Source organism: Myotis myotis, unplaced genomic scaffold (assembly GCF_014108235.1).
Source record: "Myotis myotis isolate mMyoMyo1 unplaced genomic scaffold, mMyoMyo1.p scaffold_m19_p_9, whole genome shotgun sequence".
NCBI lineage: Eukaryota > Metazoa > Chordata > Mammalia > Chiroptera > Vespertilionidae > Myotis > Myotis myotis.
This window is the reverse complement of record NW_023416401.1, coordinates 20,226,683-20,243,613: the sequence shown is the minus strand read 5'-3', so window position 1 is coordinate 20,243,613 and position 16,931 is coordinate 20,226,683. Positions and strand designations below refer to the sequence as shown.

At 39.6% G+C, this 16,931-nt stretch overlaps 1 protein-coding gene and 1 long non-coding RNA gene across 12 annotated transcripts in view; one reads left to right on the top strand and one right to left on the bottom strand.

Moving 5' to 3' along the window:
- Positions 1-16,931, bottom strand: part of RALGAPB (Ral GTPase activating protein non-catalytic subunit beta) — an 88,713-nt gene that overhangs the window by 5,054 nt on the left and 66,728 nt on the right. For 7 of the 8 annotated variants that reach the window (XM_036321131.1, XM_036321129.1, XM_036321128.1 and 4 more), the window contains 5 exons: positions 13,743-13,908; positions 10,677-10,799; positions 8,761-8,897; positions 5,057-5,165; positions 4,177-4,255 (listed from right to left, as the gene is read on the bottom strand). In XM_036321131.1, coding sequence (XP_036177024.1) covers positions 4,177-4,255; positions 5,057-5,165; positions 8,761-8,897; positions 10,677-10,799; positions 13,743-13,908 — 614 coding nt within the window. The remainder of the gene's footprint in view (positions 1-4,176; positions 4,256-5,056; positions 5,166-8,760; positions 8,898-10,676; positions 10,800-13,742; positions 13,909-16,931) is intronic. The other variant, XM_036321133.1, reaches the window with a different exon arrangement.
- Positions 63-16,931, top strand: part of LOC118662580 — a 53,392-nt gene continuing 36,523 nt past the window's right edge. For 3 of the 4 annotated variants that reach the window (XR_004969795.1, XR_004969793.1, XR_004969794.1), the window contains exon 1: positions 64-258. This is a non-coding gene — a long non-coding RNA (uncharacterized LOC118662580). Of the gene's footprint in view, positions 259-16,931 lie in introns of all 4 variants that reach the window. The other variant, XR_004969796.1, reaches the window with a different exon arrangement.

Sequence of the window (16,931 nt, the reverse complement as noted above, 5' to 3'; positions counted from 1 at the left end):
ACAAAAGTGAGCTGAGACAAGTGCAGGGAACCCCACTACAGTCAACACTGGCACCTCAGAGCAAAAATGGGACTCATGGGAACCCCTGATAAAATTTTTTTTCAGAGGATGGGGGAGGAGGTTAGGAGGGACTCCTGGGCAGAGGTGATAAACGGCGACATCTTGGCAGAGCCAAAGCCATTAAAGCCTCTGAACAAGTAACCGGTGCTAAGAAAGCAATCATACCTTTGGGAGACCGAGTGACACATCACAAGTCAGGTATGTGCCAGTGCATCTAGACATGCCTGTGAGGTTCTGTGATGTTACATGTCAGGGTTGGTGTTTTGTTTGTTTGCTTCTAATTGTTTTGCAACACAATGAGCTTTCCTTCTATATAGGTAAAGTGATGTTGGCCAAAGCAACAGTGAGTCACCTTTTCAAGACATTAACTAAAAATCAATCCTATACTAATTCTAGCCTCAAGACAAATCCTAAACTTTGCTAATGTACTAATTAAATACAAACTGTCTAATATTTTAGAACTTTTGACATAAAAATATTAAAACACTAACAAAAATGAGTATAAGACAAATGTTTCCTTTCAAAGAAGTTCTAGAAAATCCATCTCATGAAAACTATTTTAGTCTCTTCAGGAAAAATAAAAACAGGACTGTTCTGAAGTAAAAGAGACTGAAGGAATTAATACTAGATGCAAGGTCTGGGAATAGATTCTGGTTTGAACAAATGAGCTATAAAGGATGTTTTAGGGAAAATAGAGAAATTTTAATGTATACTGGTCACTAGATGAAATTAAGCAATTTTTATTAACTTTATTATCATGATGTTATCTTTATCTACTTAAAAAGTGTTCTAAATTTTTAGAGATGTATACTCAAATACTTAGAACATTAGAATATCTCTACTAGGTGTATCGGTTAATAATGCAGATTTTGTAAACAAAGAAAACAGGATAATTTCAAGAAAAACACCAAAAGTGCTTTATTTAAAGTAATATCCATCATGAGCTACACATTTCCCCCATCTTTCAGGTAATTTGTGGGTACTGTCCCAATAGAACTTATCTTGTTTTGAGGCAAACCATTCAGAGACCCAATTTTCCACTTCTTTGTATGTTTTGAAGTGCTGCTCAGAAAGTGCATGTGCCATCGATCGAAACAAATGGTAATCCGAAAGAGCAAGGTCTGGTAAATACGGCGGGTGGGTTAATACTTCCCAGGCAAGATCTTTTAATGCAGTGGTTCTCAACCTTCCTAATGCCGCGACCCTTTAATACAGTTCTTCATATTGTGGTGACTCCCAACCATAAAATTATTTTCGTTGCTACTTCATAACTGTAATTTTGCTATTGTTATGAATCGTAATGTAAATATCTGATATGCAGGATGTATTTTCATTGTTACAAACTGAACATAACTAAAGCCTAGTGATTAATTACAAAAACAATATGTAATTATGTATTTAGTATGTGTTTTCCGATGGTCTTAGGTGACCCCTGTGAAAGGGTCATTCGACCCCCAAAGGCGCCGCGACCCATAGGTTGAGAACTGCTGTTTTAATGTGTCTTTAACTGGTTTTGAAGTGTGTGATGGTGCGTCATCATGAAGCAAAATTACTTTGCGGTGTCTTCTGGCACATTCCAGGCGTTTCAAAATCAAAGCGTGGTTCAAACGGATTATTGTTGTCAGTAGTGATCAGTATTAATGGTTTCACCTGGTTTTAGAAGCTCATAGTACACCACACCTTCCTGATCCCACCAAACGCAGAGCATTGTCTTCTTTCTGAAGTGATTTGGCCTTGCAGTCAATGTTGACGATTGACCTGGATCAACCCATGATTTTGTGCATTTGGGATTCTCAAAATAAATCCACTTTTCATCGCCAGTAACAATTTGATGCAAAAAAGATTTTCTTTCATGCTGTTGAAGCAACATTTTACTGATGACTTTTCGGTTTTCCATTTGTCTTTCGTTCAGTTGATGTGGCACCCATTTTCCTTCCTTTAAAATCTTTCCCATTGCTTGTAAACGACCTGAAATTGTTTGCTGAGCAACGTTTAATTGTTCTGCATGTTGTTTTTGAGTTTGACATGCATCTTCATCTAATAATGCTTGTAATTGTTGGTCTTCAAACTTTTTCAGTTGACCTGGATGTTCTTTGTCTTTCACATTGAAACCATCACTTTTAAACCAATGTTCGCAAGTATCTTGAGATGGAGCATGTTCACCATAAGCTTCCCAAAGTATTCAGCAGCACTTTTTTTCAAAATAATGAATTAAAACTTCCTGCAAATGCTCTTTTTTTGGCACGAAATTCGACATTTTTAAGTGTAAAAATATCTATGATGTTAACACCTTCAGAAAATTTGACATATGAAGTTTTGAAGCTTGTTGTCAATACAACAAAATAGCATACATATCAAATCGCATATATCAACATATGTGTAACTCCATCTATTGAAAAAAATCCGCATTATTAACCGATACACCTAGTAAATTGCTTTAAAATACCTTGGCATAAAAAACCAGCTCCTGACAATTTACTCTGTACCATGTTAGACATTAGAATATGCTTAATAACTTTAAAAAAAAAATTCCTTTTTTGTTGTTAATCCTCATCAGAGGGTATTTTTTCCCATTGATTTTTTTTTTTAGAAAGAGTGGAAGGGAGGGAGGGAGAAAGAGGAGGAGGAAGGGGGTGGGGAGAGGGGGAGAGAGAGCGTGAGACAGAGAGAGAGAGAGAGAGAGAGAGAGAGAGAGAGAGAGAGAGAGAGAGAGAAAGAGAAACAGTGATGTGAAAGAGACACATCAATTGGTTGCCTCCCACAAGATCCCTGAACTGGGGCTAGGGATAGAACCTGCAAACACAGGTACGTGCCCTTGACCAGGAATCGAACCCATGATGACCCTTTGGTGCACGGGCCAATCCTCCACTAGCTAGGGCCAAAAACACAAAGTTTTATTAATGACTTGACCTCTTCTAGAAATTTTAAAATATGATAAAATAAATTATCTTTACTGACTTCATTCTACAACAATAATCCAACAATGTTAGACTAAATTCATCTTACACGCAATACAAACCAGACCATGTACACTGAAGGAACCTACTCAAAGTTAAAATATCAGGTTTAGCCTGATATCAAGGGTAGCTCTGTGAGATGTGAGAGATGAGGTTAGCATTTGGATTTAGATTCTTAAATCCTTCACTAATTGAATATGTGATGATGAGGAATATTTTATCCCATTTGCAAAATGAAGATGATAATTGTACCCTTGGAATTATTTTAAAGTTATCTGTTTAAGCCAAAAACAGTTAAGCAAAAAAATCTTGAAACTATAAAGCCTATACAGATACATTGTGACTATTCTGGCAATCATATTATTTTCTTCTTATCCCGTTTACGCATGGGCCACTAAAATAAAAATCTTAACAATTTTTTAATAAAGTTTAAAATATTTTTCCACTAAATAGCTCATGTGATGAGGATATTTTAACTGCTATCTGTCCAGAATGTTTTGACCAATTTAACTCCATTATTTTATCTAATACTAGAGGCCCGGTGCACAAAATTCATGCGGGGATGGGGACGGGGGGTGGGGGGGTGGAGGTGGCAGCGGTCCTCAGTCTGGCCTGCACTCTCTCCAATCCAGGACCCCTCGGGGGATGTTGGGCCTAAACTGGCAGTCAGACATCTCTCTTGCAATCTGGGACTGCTGGCTCCTAACCACTCACCTGCCTGCCTGCCTGATCGCCCATAACTTCCTCTGCCTGCCGGCCTGATCGCTCCTAACTGCCTCTGCCTCGGCCCCTACCACCATGGCTTTGTCAGGATGACCAGAAGATGGTCGACCCAGTCTAATTAGCATATTACCCATTTATTAGTATAGATTGCTACCCTATTATCAGTTTTCATTAACACTTAGATGCCTTCACATCTCCATTTGTCTTTTTGCTGCAGATAAATGTAAAACAGCAATTAATTATGCCTTTTAAAAATCCTGCTAATTTGATCACCTTATGCACTTATCTACAAAGGTCTTTTGGTCCTCCCCTCCTCCCCCATTGTTTGGTTATGATTGTCTTCATCCCATTTGTTTCATAAATCTTTCCTGATTAAACTGCAATCAACATATTCTAAAAGACATGCTGATAAACTTCAAGCAAATTAAGAGTGTACCTCAGAGAAGTGCTACTATTTGCAGTAGTTTCCACACCAGTACTGATTTCTGTCATCAGGTCTGAGAGGGGAAAGTTTTCTGGAAGAAAATAATAGCATTGCAATTAATATCTCCCTTCTATTTCCCAAACAAATAATAGGAAATCTAATTTCCTAATCTCTCTACACAAGTAGGCAACAAATATTTGGACTATGCTATCCTACAATATAATCTTACAATATAAACTATTCCTCACAAATAAAGAGTTCTCCCTCAACACATATTTTTGCTAAGTTCATCTAAAGCAGAGAGTTGTTAGAGAACGTGATCTGTAGTCTTTGAGGGCTTGGAAAGGGTTGTGGAGGGGCTGGAAAGCAACTATCACACTTTCCCACAAACTCTGAGCCAGATGAGATTCTAAGCTAAATATGCATTTCTAAGATTCTTATGTTGCTTATATAAAAGTCATGAAGAACTTATCCATAGCAGAATTCCTAAGAATAAATTAATCTTTACACTAAATCTAGATAGCAGGGTTCCAGGGAAGAGGGTGAGGGAAGTGCTCCCCCTTCCCCAAAGTCCTGGGGTGAGTAGGACCAAGTGGCAATAGACCATTAACTGTCATACCATACCAAGCAAAACTAAAGATTTCATATCCACTAGTCTCATCAAATCTTCACAACTATGAACTAGGGAACACGAGTGTCTCCACTGAACAGATAAATACTCCAAAGCTTAAGGAAACCGAGTGGTGCAGCTGGGATGCAGACCCAGGTCTCCTGAATTCCAGTCCCAGCTTCTGGCCGCCACACCACGCCTATGCTGCCATTCCCTTTAGACCTTTAGAAAGTCACGGTCATTCTAATTTTATTTATAGACAACGTCCTTATAATATAGTACCTATATCATCATAGCGTTCCACCCAGACTACAGACACTCTTGTTTCAGGTCCAAGGGGAGGCACGGGGCGGCCCTGAGGCAGCTTCTTCATTCTGGAACTGGGACTGAGCTATATGAGGCAGAGAAAAGCAGGAGAGGAGAAAAAAAAAAAAGAACTGGCTTAATTAAACTATAATCATACAGTCCTCAAGCTGCCCAGTGACATAAGTATCAGATCTTGGGAAATCAGTTATCTTTATTAAGTCTCAACCTAGAACAGAGAAATGAAGGCCTAACATCCTCAAAAGACCCCAATAAATTTAATAAATAAATAAAGAACAAAAAATCCTCAAGAGAGAAAAAACTATATTAAACTGACAATTAATAATTGAAAATTTATGATTTGAGTTCATCTATATGGCCAGAAAGCAGTATTCTTTCCTCATCATGGTAATATCACTGATTTGCCTGGAAATCTTTATCTTTTAAATGTCCCACCAGCAAGTTATTCCTCGTTCTCATACCAATTACAATTGAAGCCCCCCAAAATTCCTTTGTCTTGTTAGCAGAAAGAAAAAAAATGTTGCTTAGGTCTTTACAATCATGCACAATTTTCTTTGGCTTCCCTGCCCTCCCAGTCAGCTGTAAGTTCCTTTGAAAGGCTAACAGAACTTTGAGGCTCCCTTTTAGCAAATGGCACTCTGAGTCTCATCTACTTTCAGAGCATGCATCAGACCTGAGTTTATGCTAAAGCCGTAAACCAGCCGTGGGCAAACTACGGCCCGTTCGGCTGTTCTATCTGGCCCTCGGAGCCGAAAGAGCGGAGGGTTCTCTTGCTCTCCCCTCTGCTCCTTCACCAGCAGCAGTGTTAATATGTATTAGTTCACACAAACACTCCATCCATGCTTTTGTTCCGGCCCTCCGGTCCAGTTTAAGAACCCACTGTGGCCCTCGAGTCAAAAAGTTTGCCCACCCCTGCAACAAAGCTATGTGTACAGAAAGAAGGGAAAATCCCAAACTGAAGTTGAATTTTAAGAATAATGAATGATGCTTGCCCTGGCTGGGTGGCTCAGTTGGTTGGAGCGTCATCCCATACACCAAAAGGCTGCACATTCGGTTCCCAGTCAGGGCACATATATAAGTTGCAGGTTCGATTCCCAGTATACAGGATGCAAGCGATCAATGTTTCTTTCTCTCTCTCCCCTACTTCCTCTCTCTAAAAAAATCAATAAATATATGGGTGAGGATAAAATAATAATAAAAATAACGCTTGTACACACAAAAATATACATGTTTTTACCAGATGATCAGAGACCATGACAATTCCCCCAAATTCTTATTTCTATCATGACATTCACAGAAAATGAATGACTGAGAGATTTTCCCCAAATTAGTGACAGATACCCACCCAGGCACTCTCACACACTATTCTTTTAGCATCATGGCTCCTAATCAGCTCTGAATCTCTGACTTCCTACATCTGACTTCCAGCCCTAGATTTGAAAAGCTCCTGTGATTAGGTCAGGCCTACCTGGATTATCCCCCTTTTGATTACCTCAAACTAACTTTAGTCACATCCACAAAACCCCTTTGCCATAAAATGTAACATAATCACAGTCTATCTCATCATATTCACAAGTTCCACCCACATGGCAGAGGATGACATTCTACAAGGGCAAGAATCATTGGGGGTCACCTTCGAATTTTGCCTAATACACTGACCTTTTTCCTGCTCAACTGTTTTTTTCTACATCTATTGAGATAATGATTTTTCTTTTTTTAGTTTGTTAATTATTTAAAAATTCAGTATGTAATAAATGAAAAACAAGTGCTTTAAGAGTTTTCATTCTTTGGATTTTAAGGAATAACTAACTATGCTGGCATTCAGAAAATGAGTATAAGAACAGCCAATCACTGACTATTAGATCTGACTAAAATCCTGCATTACCATCCAATAGACTTGTTCATCTCCCAACTGTATTCTGTAAAATCTTTTTAAATATAGCAACTCCTGATTTTCAAAATCAGTCTACTTCAAAGTGTCCTATACAACTTAACTTTTTTGCCTAAATCAATTTTAAAGGTGAAAACTCCTCCCATATACTTAGGTTAAGAACTAGAGGCCCAGTGCACGTGTGCACCAGTAGGATCCCTTGGCCTGGCCTGCGGGATTGGGCGAAACTGGCTCTCCAACATCCCGAGGGGTCCCAGATTGTGAGAGGGCACAGGTCAGGCTGAGGGACCCCACCAGTGCACGATCGGGGCTAGGGAGGGACACGAGAGGTTGGCCAGCCAGGGAGGGACCCCGAGAGGGCTCCAGGGAATGTCTGGCCCATCTCGCTCAGTCTCGATTGGCCGGACCCCAGCAGCAACCTAACCTATCAGTCAGAGAGCCTGCCCCGGGGTGGTCGGTGCATGTCATAGAGACTGGTCGACTGTCCCTTGGTTGTCAGTGCACATCATAGCGAGCAGTTGAGTGGCCTTAGCATATCATTAGCATATTATGCTTTGATTGGTTGAACGGCCAACCGGACACTTAGCATGTTATGCTTTTATTATATAGAATCATTTTCACTATGGAAGGAGCCAAATTAAATTCCTTACAACGGAAGAATGGCTTCAGTCAAGTTTACACTTCTTTTGTCTCTTTTATTGTTTTAAATATATTTTTACTGATTTCAGAGAGGAAAGGAGGAGAGAAACATTAATGATGAGAGAGAATCAATGATTGGTTGCCTCCTGCACATCATGTCCCCTTTTGGGGATCGAGCCTACAACCTGGGCATGTGCCCTAACCGGGAATTGAACCGTGACCTCTTGGTTCATAGATCAACACTCAACCACTGAGCCACACCAGCTAGGCTTATTTGTTTTAAATCAATCTTCTTATACTGTGAACTAGTTCTGTACTCTTGATACTACTTACTTAGTCACTTTCCAGTAAGGCTTAAGAGGTAACATGAGACCCTAGAAGGTTTGGCTCAGTGGATAGAGCATCAGCCTGTGGACCGAAGAGTCCTGGGTTCGATTCTGGTCAAAGGCACGTACCTTGGTTGCAGGTTCCTCCCCAGCCCAGGCCCTGGTCAGGGCACGTACAGGAGGCAACCAATCGATGTGTTTCTCTTCTTTCCCTCTCTCTTCCACTCTCTCTAAAAATCAATGGAAAAAATAGCCTTGGGTGAGGATTAAAAACAAACAAAAAAAACAGGTAACATGAAGAGAAAACAAAGATAAAGACATAACATCCATTGATATGGTAAGAAAAAAGTAAAATGCTCTCTTCTTGTAGTATCTGCTGTATACCTCACTCAGTGTATTCATTCATATACTGAGCTGTTCTCCAAATTGTTACCATTTGTATATAGCCAGACTTGTTTAAGTTGAATGTTGCACGATTAAAGATGTGAATTGTAGAGGCACTGCTCCAGTTTTAGTGGATATTTCTGGTACTAAATAAAAACGTAGGCTTAAGAAGAAATGGGTGAGAGAACCAAACATGGTACTAGAATGGCTAAATCAAGGGAAACAAAGGCCGTCTTAGAATGAACTATTTGTTGCAAGCTAAAAGAAGAGAACCATGAAAATTTGCTTTTAAAAATGGAGACACTAATGAATCAGTGCAACTATTGATTACTCTCTGGGTTAAAGGCAAAAGCTTTGCAGGCAAGATTCTATTAATTACTCCCACTATAACTTTTTGGAGATCTAACAACGAAGTGACTTACCCTCTGTGAGGAATTAAGATTGTCTGTGTGATTAGGGAAAAGCTCAAGTGTCAAGGATGGCTGTTTCAGAATTCCTGGCATAAGATCCATATTTGAATCACTGTCTTGGTCCGAGATGTTACTTTCCAATGAATCAGCTATGGCATAAGAGAAAAAAAATTATAATACCTACTACTTGTTTGGAGCAAAAGTGTGTAAACTAATTATGCTAGTAGTCTAACCTAAGTCACTTAAGCAAAGCATTACTTCTACAGCATGGGTTGGCAAACATTTTCTATAAAGCAGGGGTGGGGAATGTCCGGCCTGCAGGCTGTATAAAGCCCTCAAAATCATTTGGTCTGTACTTGCCAAGGCATTGGAGTGAGTCAATTGTTTGACCAAATACAGCAGGCCAATTTTTAAGTTGACAATTTTATATGGCCTGTGAATAGTTATAAATATTCAAATGGCCCTTGGCAGAAAAAAAGTTCCTCACCCCTAAGAGGATCAAGTAATAAATATTTTAGATTTTGCTGGCTATATAGGCCTCTATCACATATTCTTCTTTGTATTTTAATGATAATCCTTTAAAAATGTAAAAACTGCTCTTAGCATTCTGAATTTGGCCTGTGTCCTATAGTTTGCCAGCTCCTGCCCTACAGGATAACTGAAGTAAGATTTGAAAATATTTCACTTTTCAGATGTAGATATAATAAAAGCCATCTGTTATTCTCTGAATTATTCTGATTATATAGCAACCATATAGCATGGTGCTAAGCAGCACTGGGCAATCCTAGTCTCTGTGATTAAGGAATGATCTGATTGGAGGCAAACACACAGAGAACTATAAAAAACAAAGGAAGACAACTCTCAAGAAATAGGAGGAGGCTGATTTGGAGCAGGGGCACAATTGGCACAGGGGATATTTCATGACAGGAGGTGAAGACTGTACTGTGGGAACTGCTATAAGGACATGGATCTAGGCTGTGGGAGAACTGGGTTGGTGCAAGCAGGCTGGGCCAGACACACAGGCAGGGAGTTGGCCCAGAGAGGATAGATAGGGCCTGGCTTCTAGAATTAGGTGGTAGATCATAGCCTTGACATGAAGGCAAACAGCTGCTAAGATACTGACTTAGATCATGGAAGGCCACTCCTGCCAGAGACACAAATATGAAATAGGGAGGGGCATAGAGTGGGAAATCAAGGGTCCAAGTAGAAGGTTAGGAGGCTACCAAGGAAGGACCCAAAAAGTCATTATCCTGGTGATGAGACAGTGAAAATATGATGTGTGGCATCACATTCTCCAGATGGCCTCAATGAAGAAAAGGGTAAACCTTCCACCCACTGCTTTGTCAGGTACAAAGATATGGGCTTAATTTGTAAGAAGCAAAGGTTCTAGGAAAAATAAGACTGAGTTCTGACTGAAAAGTAATGATCATCCCTGATCCTTACAAAGAACACTTTTGATCACCATCTTTTCTAGGCTGCTGAAGTTTCTCCTGCTCAGTTTTAGATAAGCCAGAGGCCATCATGAGAGCCTTCCAATTGTAAGACTCTCTGGGTTCCATATAAAGGCTCTCACAGGAAATAGGGAAGTAGGTGGGGGCTCACACAGAATTAGTGAAATGAATAAACTGAAAAACAAGGCTTCTATGTATTGATTATAATTAAAGAAAAACAAAATATGGGTTGAAGTGGGTCTCCTTCACTATTTAAAGAATATAATTAGAAGGTCAGTCTGCTTGTCTTTAACTACTTTTCTTTAGAAATTTAAGAGGAGCTAACATCCTGTACCTTTGCATAATCTAAAAGCTATCATGCTTTAGAAGCAGAATGCCTTAGATGACTTCAGAATCTCTCCCAATGCAATAATACTGCACAAACCAGTGAATACAAAAATAGATCTTAAAATAGCACCATACAAAAAATGCTCTTACTTAATGACTCCACAGGAGAAGGAACCACAAAAGATATTTCTGTAAGGGCATCAGCGTAATACAGCACCTTCTTCTGGCCATTGAAAATACTAGCCCCAATATCTTCAGAGGAAATCACTTCATCTAGGAATGAGAACATTATGTTACTGCTCCAACAAGTGAAAAAAACAAATATTATCCTGCTTTGTGAAATTTTAACTGGTTAAGAAAGTGATAATAAATAGAAGGTACACTTCCAACAAGAACCAATTAGTGTATAAGAAGAATAAATTCTACATGTTCTTTAAATGTCTTCACATGAACTTTAAGTTATGAAATTTTAATTTCTTAATCTCTGAAACTTCTCTAGTCAGACCACTTCTGAGTAGCAGGGCCTTTGGTTCACCTGTATGCAGCAGATTAAGGAAACAGTCTTTTTGGAAGAGGCAATGATCAAAAGAAACAAGACCACTAGAATCCCTCTGAAGGGAGCGGGCAAGTGTCCGCGTGTGTACTCTTGCTTTCAAGGCATTTTAGTTCCTGGTTTCTCTCCGCTGCTCCTCAGCTCTGCTCTGTTCCCCCTTCCCCAATGGTCAGGAAGTTTTAGTAATAGTATCTGCTCTAAGCCAGCAAGATTGAATTAATAAAAGTAGCATTCCTGCCGAAACCGGTTTGGCTCAGTAGATAGAGCGTCGACCTGCGGACTGAGGGGTCCCGGGTTCAATTCCGGTCAAGGGCATGTACCTGGGCTGCGGGCACATCCCCAGTGGGAGATGTGTGGGAGGCGGCTGATCGATGTTTCTCTCCCATCGATGTTTCTAACTCTCTATCTCTCTCCCTTCCTCTCTGTAAAAAATCAATAAAATATATTAAAAAAAAAAAAAAAGTAGCATTCCTGAGAGTTAGTATAGTTCTCCATTAAAATGAACACAATTAAAATGTCCTATCAGTAGTACATAAAAGACCAACAACCTGAAAAAAGTTGGGAAGAAATGAACAAGCAGTTCTCAGGAAAAAAAAATAAAAACACGCTAAAAGATGCTAAAAACAATCATACTTTAAAATAGAAAAGTTCTCACCTAACAGATTGAAAGATATCTAATGTTGGTGAGGATGTGACAAACAGAAAATTTAGACCAGAGTAGCAGACTATTTCTGTAAAGGATCAGAGAGTAACTGTAGGCCATGACTACTCAAGTCTGCTATTGTACCAAAGACAATACATAAACAAGTGTTTTGTGCCCTAACTGGTTTGGCTCAGTGGATAGAGCGTCAGCCTGTGGACTTAAGGGTCCCAGGTTCGATTCCGGTCAAGGGCACATGCCTGGGTTGCGGTTGCAGGCTTGATCCTCCGTGGGGGACGTGCAGGAGGCAGCCAATCAATGATTCTCTCTCATCATTGATATTTCTCTCTCTCTTTCCCTCTCCTTTTCTCTCTGAAATTAATAAAGATATATTTAAAAAATACAAATAAACAAGTGTTCTGTAAGTTATTTAAAATTCTAATAAAAATTTACAAAAACAAACATGGGCTGTAGTTTGCTGACTCCTGGTTTAGACGCTGGGAAGGCATTTTGTACCTACTGCAGTGGATACTATGGTTATTGCTTCACACCCCTACTCTGTGTAGCAGGTGTGAACTGTGGGCAGGATTGTCTCTTCACTACGAGTTCTACCTTGTCTATAGCTCTCTCCTGAGGGTCATTCCATCTCTCCTGCCATAGCAATAGATTGGGGTGGTCCAATCCCTGAGTATCTCAGGATTTGGGAATAGAGAAGTTCAACTAATCTCTCCTATTCAGGCTAATGTGGTATCTGAATGTAAAGCCTGGAATTGCCTTTTTGCACTATGAGAGAAACCAGGCTGGGAACAAAGACAACACTTGGAGGGCTGAGCTAAAAGAAAATTGAAGAGAAATAGAACAAGAGTGCTGATCAAGTGACAACAAAATTGTACAGTAATCTGCAGCTTTCAGTTACATGAGGCAATAGATGACCATTAAAATCTAGGCCAGTATGGGTCATGTTTTCTGTTACTTGCAACCATAAGCATCTAATGGATATATTTATCAAATTGAAAAATATGCATACCCTTTATCAATTCTAATTATGGGAATTTAGTCTATAAATATACTCAAGTTCATAAGAATATGTGGGAATTAAAATTACAGTATATCCTCAAATAATTTGATTCAGATTTGGTTGAAATTAGAAAAAAATTGCAGATCACAAGTCACAGTGGTATTCAATGGAAATCTTGAGAAACTATAATCATGTTAAAGAAGAACCTGATTATTCAAAGCATTGGACACAAGCATTACCCAGTGCAAAGAGATAACATTAACTTTCCAGTGACTGCAGAAGCCCTCAGAACAAAGAACATTAGCCAGGTGGGGCAAAGGTCTTAAGTTTAAATTTAAACTTGCTCTGGTACTTGTTATCCTCATTAGAGTTCTTCAGGAGGATTTGTAGAGATGGGCCTGTGAATCTCTCAGAGAGAGTCAGCTGTTCACTTCAAGTTTTTTGTTTTTTAATTTCCCAATTATAGAAAATATTAAGCTGTCCCCTTCCGTCCCTTAAACTACAAAGGTTTTTATATAATGTCCCAAGAATGTAACCTTTAAGGATAGCCACTAAGTCTCTAAATCACACCTGTTAATAGAAAACTGTATTTATTAGGCAAAATACATTTGTTAGGAAACTGTGTTATTTGCTATAGATAATCTAAATTTATTATACTACTGTTACAGAAAATGAAATTTGTTTATTCACACTATAAAAAGAAATTATGTTTGTGATCATTATATCAATTAACTCTATATTTATATACTGGTATAACATTTATTTATGCACAAAAATGTCTGGTAAAATATACAAACTATTATTAAGTGACCTCCTGTGAAGACTAGGATTAGGGGAAGGAGATTTTCCTTTATATATCTCTGCTTATTAGTTTTAAAAATAAGACTACAAACTCACAGTAAAGGTGGGGCAGGGAGGAAGGGGACATCGGCAATACTTTCAGAAATAATAATAAAAAAAAGAGTAACAAAACAAGAAAAAAACAAAGAGCTTAATGAGTTTTACCTTGTTCTGGTCTTTCGCCATCATCACAACTATTTATAGACCAACTGGTGGAAACATGCCCAGTCCAACCAGGATGTCTGCCCACATCTACTGACCAGCCAAGGGAGAGCAAAAATTCTAGGAAATGTGGCTGAACATTTCTGGAAGACTCCACATTCTTTAAAATCTGAAATACATATCATTCATCAGCTATAATAAAGGAAACAAGAGCATATCAAAATGAATCTTCATAAAAATCAGTTAGTTTGGAAATATTTGACAAATAAAGTCTAAGTTCAGAATAAACTTGGCAATAATACAACTGTAGTTAAAAAAATGCATGCTTTTGAGGTAGATTTGAGTTCAAATCCTTGCTGGGCCTTGGGCAAATTTCTTAACCTCACTGTGTCAGATTTTTCATCTATACCATGGGGATAATAATGACGATTGTGAAGATTAAGTGAGATAAAGCAAGTAAAGCCCTTAGCTTCCCCCCACCCCCAGCAAAACATTTATTGAACCAGACTTGCTTATTAAAAGTAAACAAAAAACACTTTGTCCCTGCCTTCACAGAGATTACTGGTTAGTGAAAAACATTACCTTTGTATGTGATCATTTAATTATAAATCTTGACAAATGCTATCAAAAATACAAATCTATTAAAAATTCAATAAAGGTTAGGTATAATAAAAGAGCATAAAAACATCCATCTCTTAGTCCAAAGAAGAGCATGCGGTCATTCCAGAAAAAAAAAATGAAGGACTATAACCTCTCTTCTTCATTAAGTACAAAATTTAATAACTGGACTTTTACTGGTCCACAAAAGAAAAGCCCCTAATTCTGAAACAGTGGTACTCACAGGAGTGAGTTTGCTCTCCAGGGACCACTTGGCAATGTCTGGAGACATTTTTATTATCTCAACTGGTGGGGAGCTATTGGTATCTAGTGAGTAGAGGCCAAAGATGCTGCTAATTCCTATTTACAGGACAGATCCCTTAAGAAAGAATTCTCTTGCCCAAAATAGCAATAGTTATGCTGTTGAAAACCTTACACTAAAGAGAGGAAATGTGACATCCTCTACAAATTAAATGGGGGGAGGGGAAGACAGAGGGAATGTACCAAAATCACCTGTGGAATTTCTTAAACCTAAGATTCTCTTAGCCCACTCCAGACCTTCTACATCAGAATCAGCAGGGGTAGTATCCTGGAATTACTATTTTTAGAAGTCCTCCTGCCCTGAGATTGATGCAGCCAGTCCACATACCACTGATATAGTTCATACAATGCTAATCTATGTCAAGATCATCAGGGGGCCTGAAAAAATCAAAATATGGGGTGTTAATCTATTATTTCTCAATCCACTGGGTACCACTGCCAGGCCATCTTCTGTCAAACACATCATCTCTTAAACACTTTTTAGTAATGTAACTATTTTGTTTACTCCTATCCCTTCATATATTCTTGTAAGTGCCAGAAAATTGATTTGACAGCCAGTTCCAGTTTTCTTCCAATTAAAATTTGTATTCATAAGTGAAACTTTTAAATAAACAATTTCTGAAAATTGAGTCAAGATGCAGTAAGTGGGAGAAACTAAGATGGCGGCATAGGTAAACACCGGGGAATTGCTGCCTCCCACAACAACTTCAAAAATACAACAAAAAGACAAAACGGACATCATCCAGAACTACAGGAAGGCTGGCTGAGTGTAAATTCTACAACTAGAAGGAAAGAGAAAAGCACACTGAGACTCAGAAGAGCTGCGGAAGTAAAGTGCAAAGGTACGGAGGCTCAAGCGCGCATGTGGAAAGGGGCTGGTACCTGAGGACTAGGCTGTCTTTTTGAATCAGGAGGGAGTCACAAGCTCCTGACTGCTCTGAACTCCGGTTCGGGGAAGTCTCTGGGGACCCAGGACTCATACGGGGAGAAACTGGACTGTCTGGCAGCAGGCAGAACTCTGAACTTGAGGGCGGCTTTCCCTCAGAGGTGCTTGCAGCAATTATCGGGACACTGAGATGCGCGGCCCCTTAGGGCAGGGCTGAGGACCAGCCATAGCTGCTCGCTCCGCCCTTTGATTCCCTGAGACCCCGCCCCAACCAGGCTGCGGCAGAGGCCCTGCCTGGCCTGGCCCTTTGCAACCTGAAAATTACCTAACAAATTGCAGCTGGGCCAGACAGACCCAGAACTTCCAAGAGAAGGCCCAAGGCCCCACAGCACCTTGCATTGCCTCACAGCTGGGCCTCATCAGGGCACCTCCAAACTCCAAAAAAAGGAAGAGGAATCTGCAGTTCTCTTCATAGCTCCTGCTGGGTAACCTCAGGCAGAGGCTAAATTAGCACCTCCTTAGATCCAAGAGCCACTGTACCCAGTGGTCAGAGGGGGACCATCCAGACTACAACTCCTCAGATCCATAAGGGACACACTCAGGGCGCAGACTCAGTGAGCACCAAAGCCCCACTGAAGCAAGTCTTGCCCCAGAAGGGTGTCTTCAGCACAGAAGTTCTCCCACTGCAGACACAGCCAATTCTCACTGCCAATTGGCCTGGAGGTCAATTCCTCCCAGTGATCCTACAACAATCAAGGCATAACTACAACAAGACTGTGCACAAAGCCCACAAGGGGGTGCACCAAGAGTGTCCACCTCAGGTAACTGGGGAGGCTGAGCCACTGGGCCCTATAGGACACCTAGCACACAAAACCACTCTACCAACACAGGGAAGCATAAAAAATGCGGAGACAAAGAAACAGGTCACAAATGACAGAAATGGAGGAAAGCAAACGACAGGATATAGAGTTCAAAACCACGTTTATAAGGTTTTTCAAGAATTTTATGGAAACCGTCGATAAATTTAGTGAGACCCTGGAGGATATGAAAAAAGACCAACTAGAAATTAAGCATACACTGACTGAAATAAAGAATAATATACAGAGATCCAACAGCAGACAAGAGGATCCCAAGAATCAAGTCAAAGATTTGAAATACAAAGAAACAAAAAATACCCAACTGAAAAAGAAAAAAGAAAAAAGAATCCAAAAATATGAAGATAGTGTAAGGAGCCTCTGGGACAACTTCAAGTGTACCAACATCAGAATTATAGGGGTATCAGAAGAAGAGAGAGGGCAAGATATTGAAAACCTATTTGAAGAAATAATGACAGAAAACTTCCCCTACCTGGTCAAAGAAATAGACTTACAAGTCCAGGAAGCGCAGAG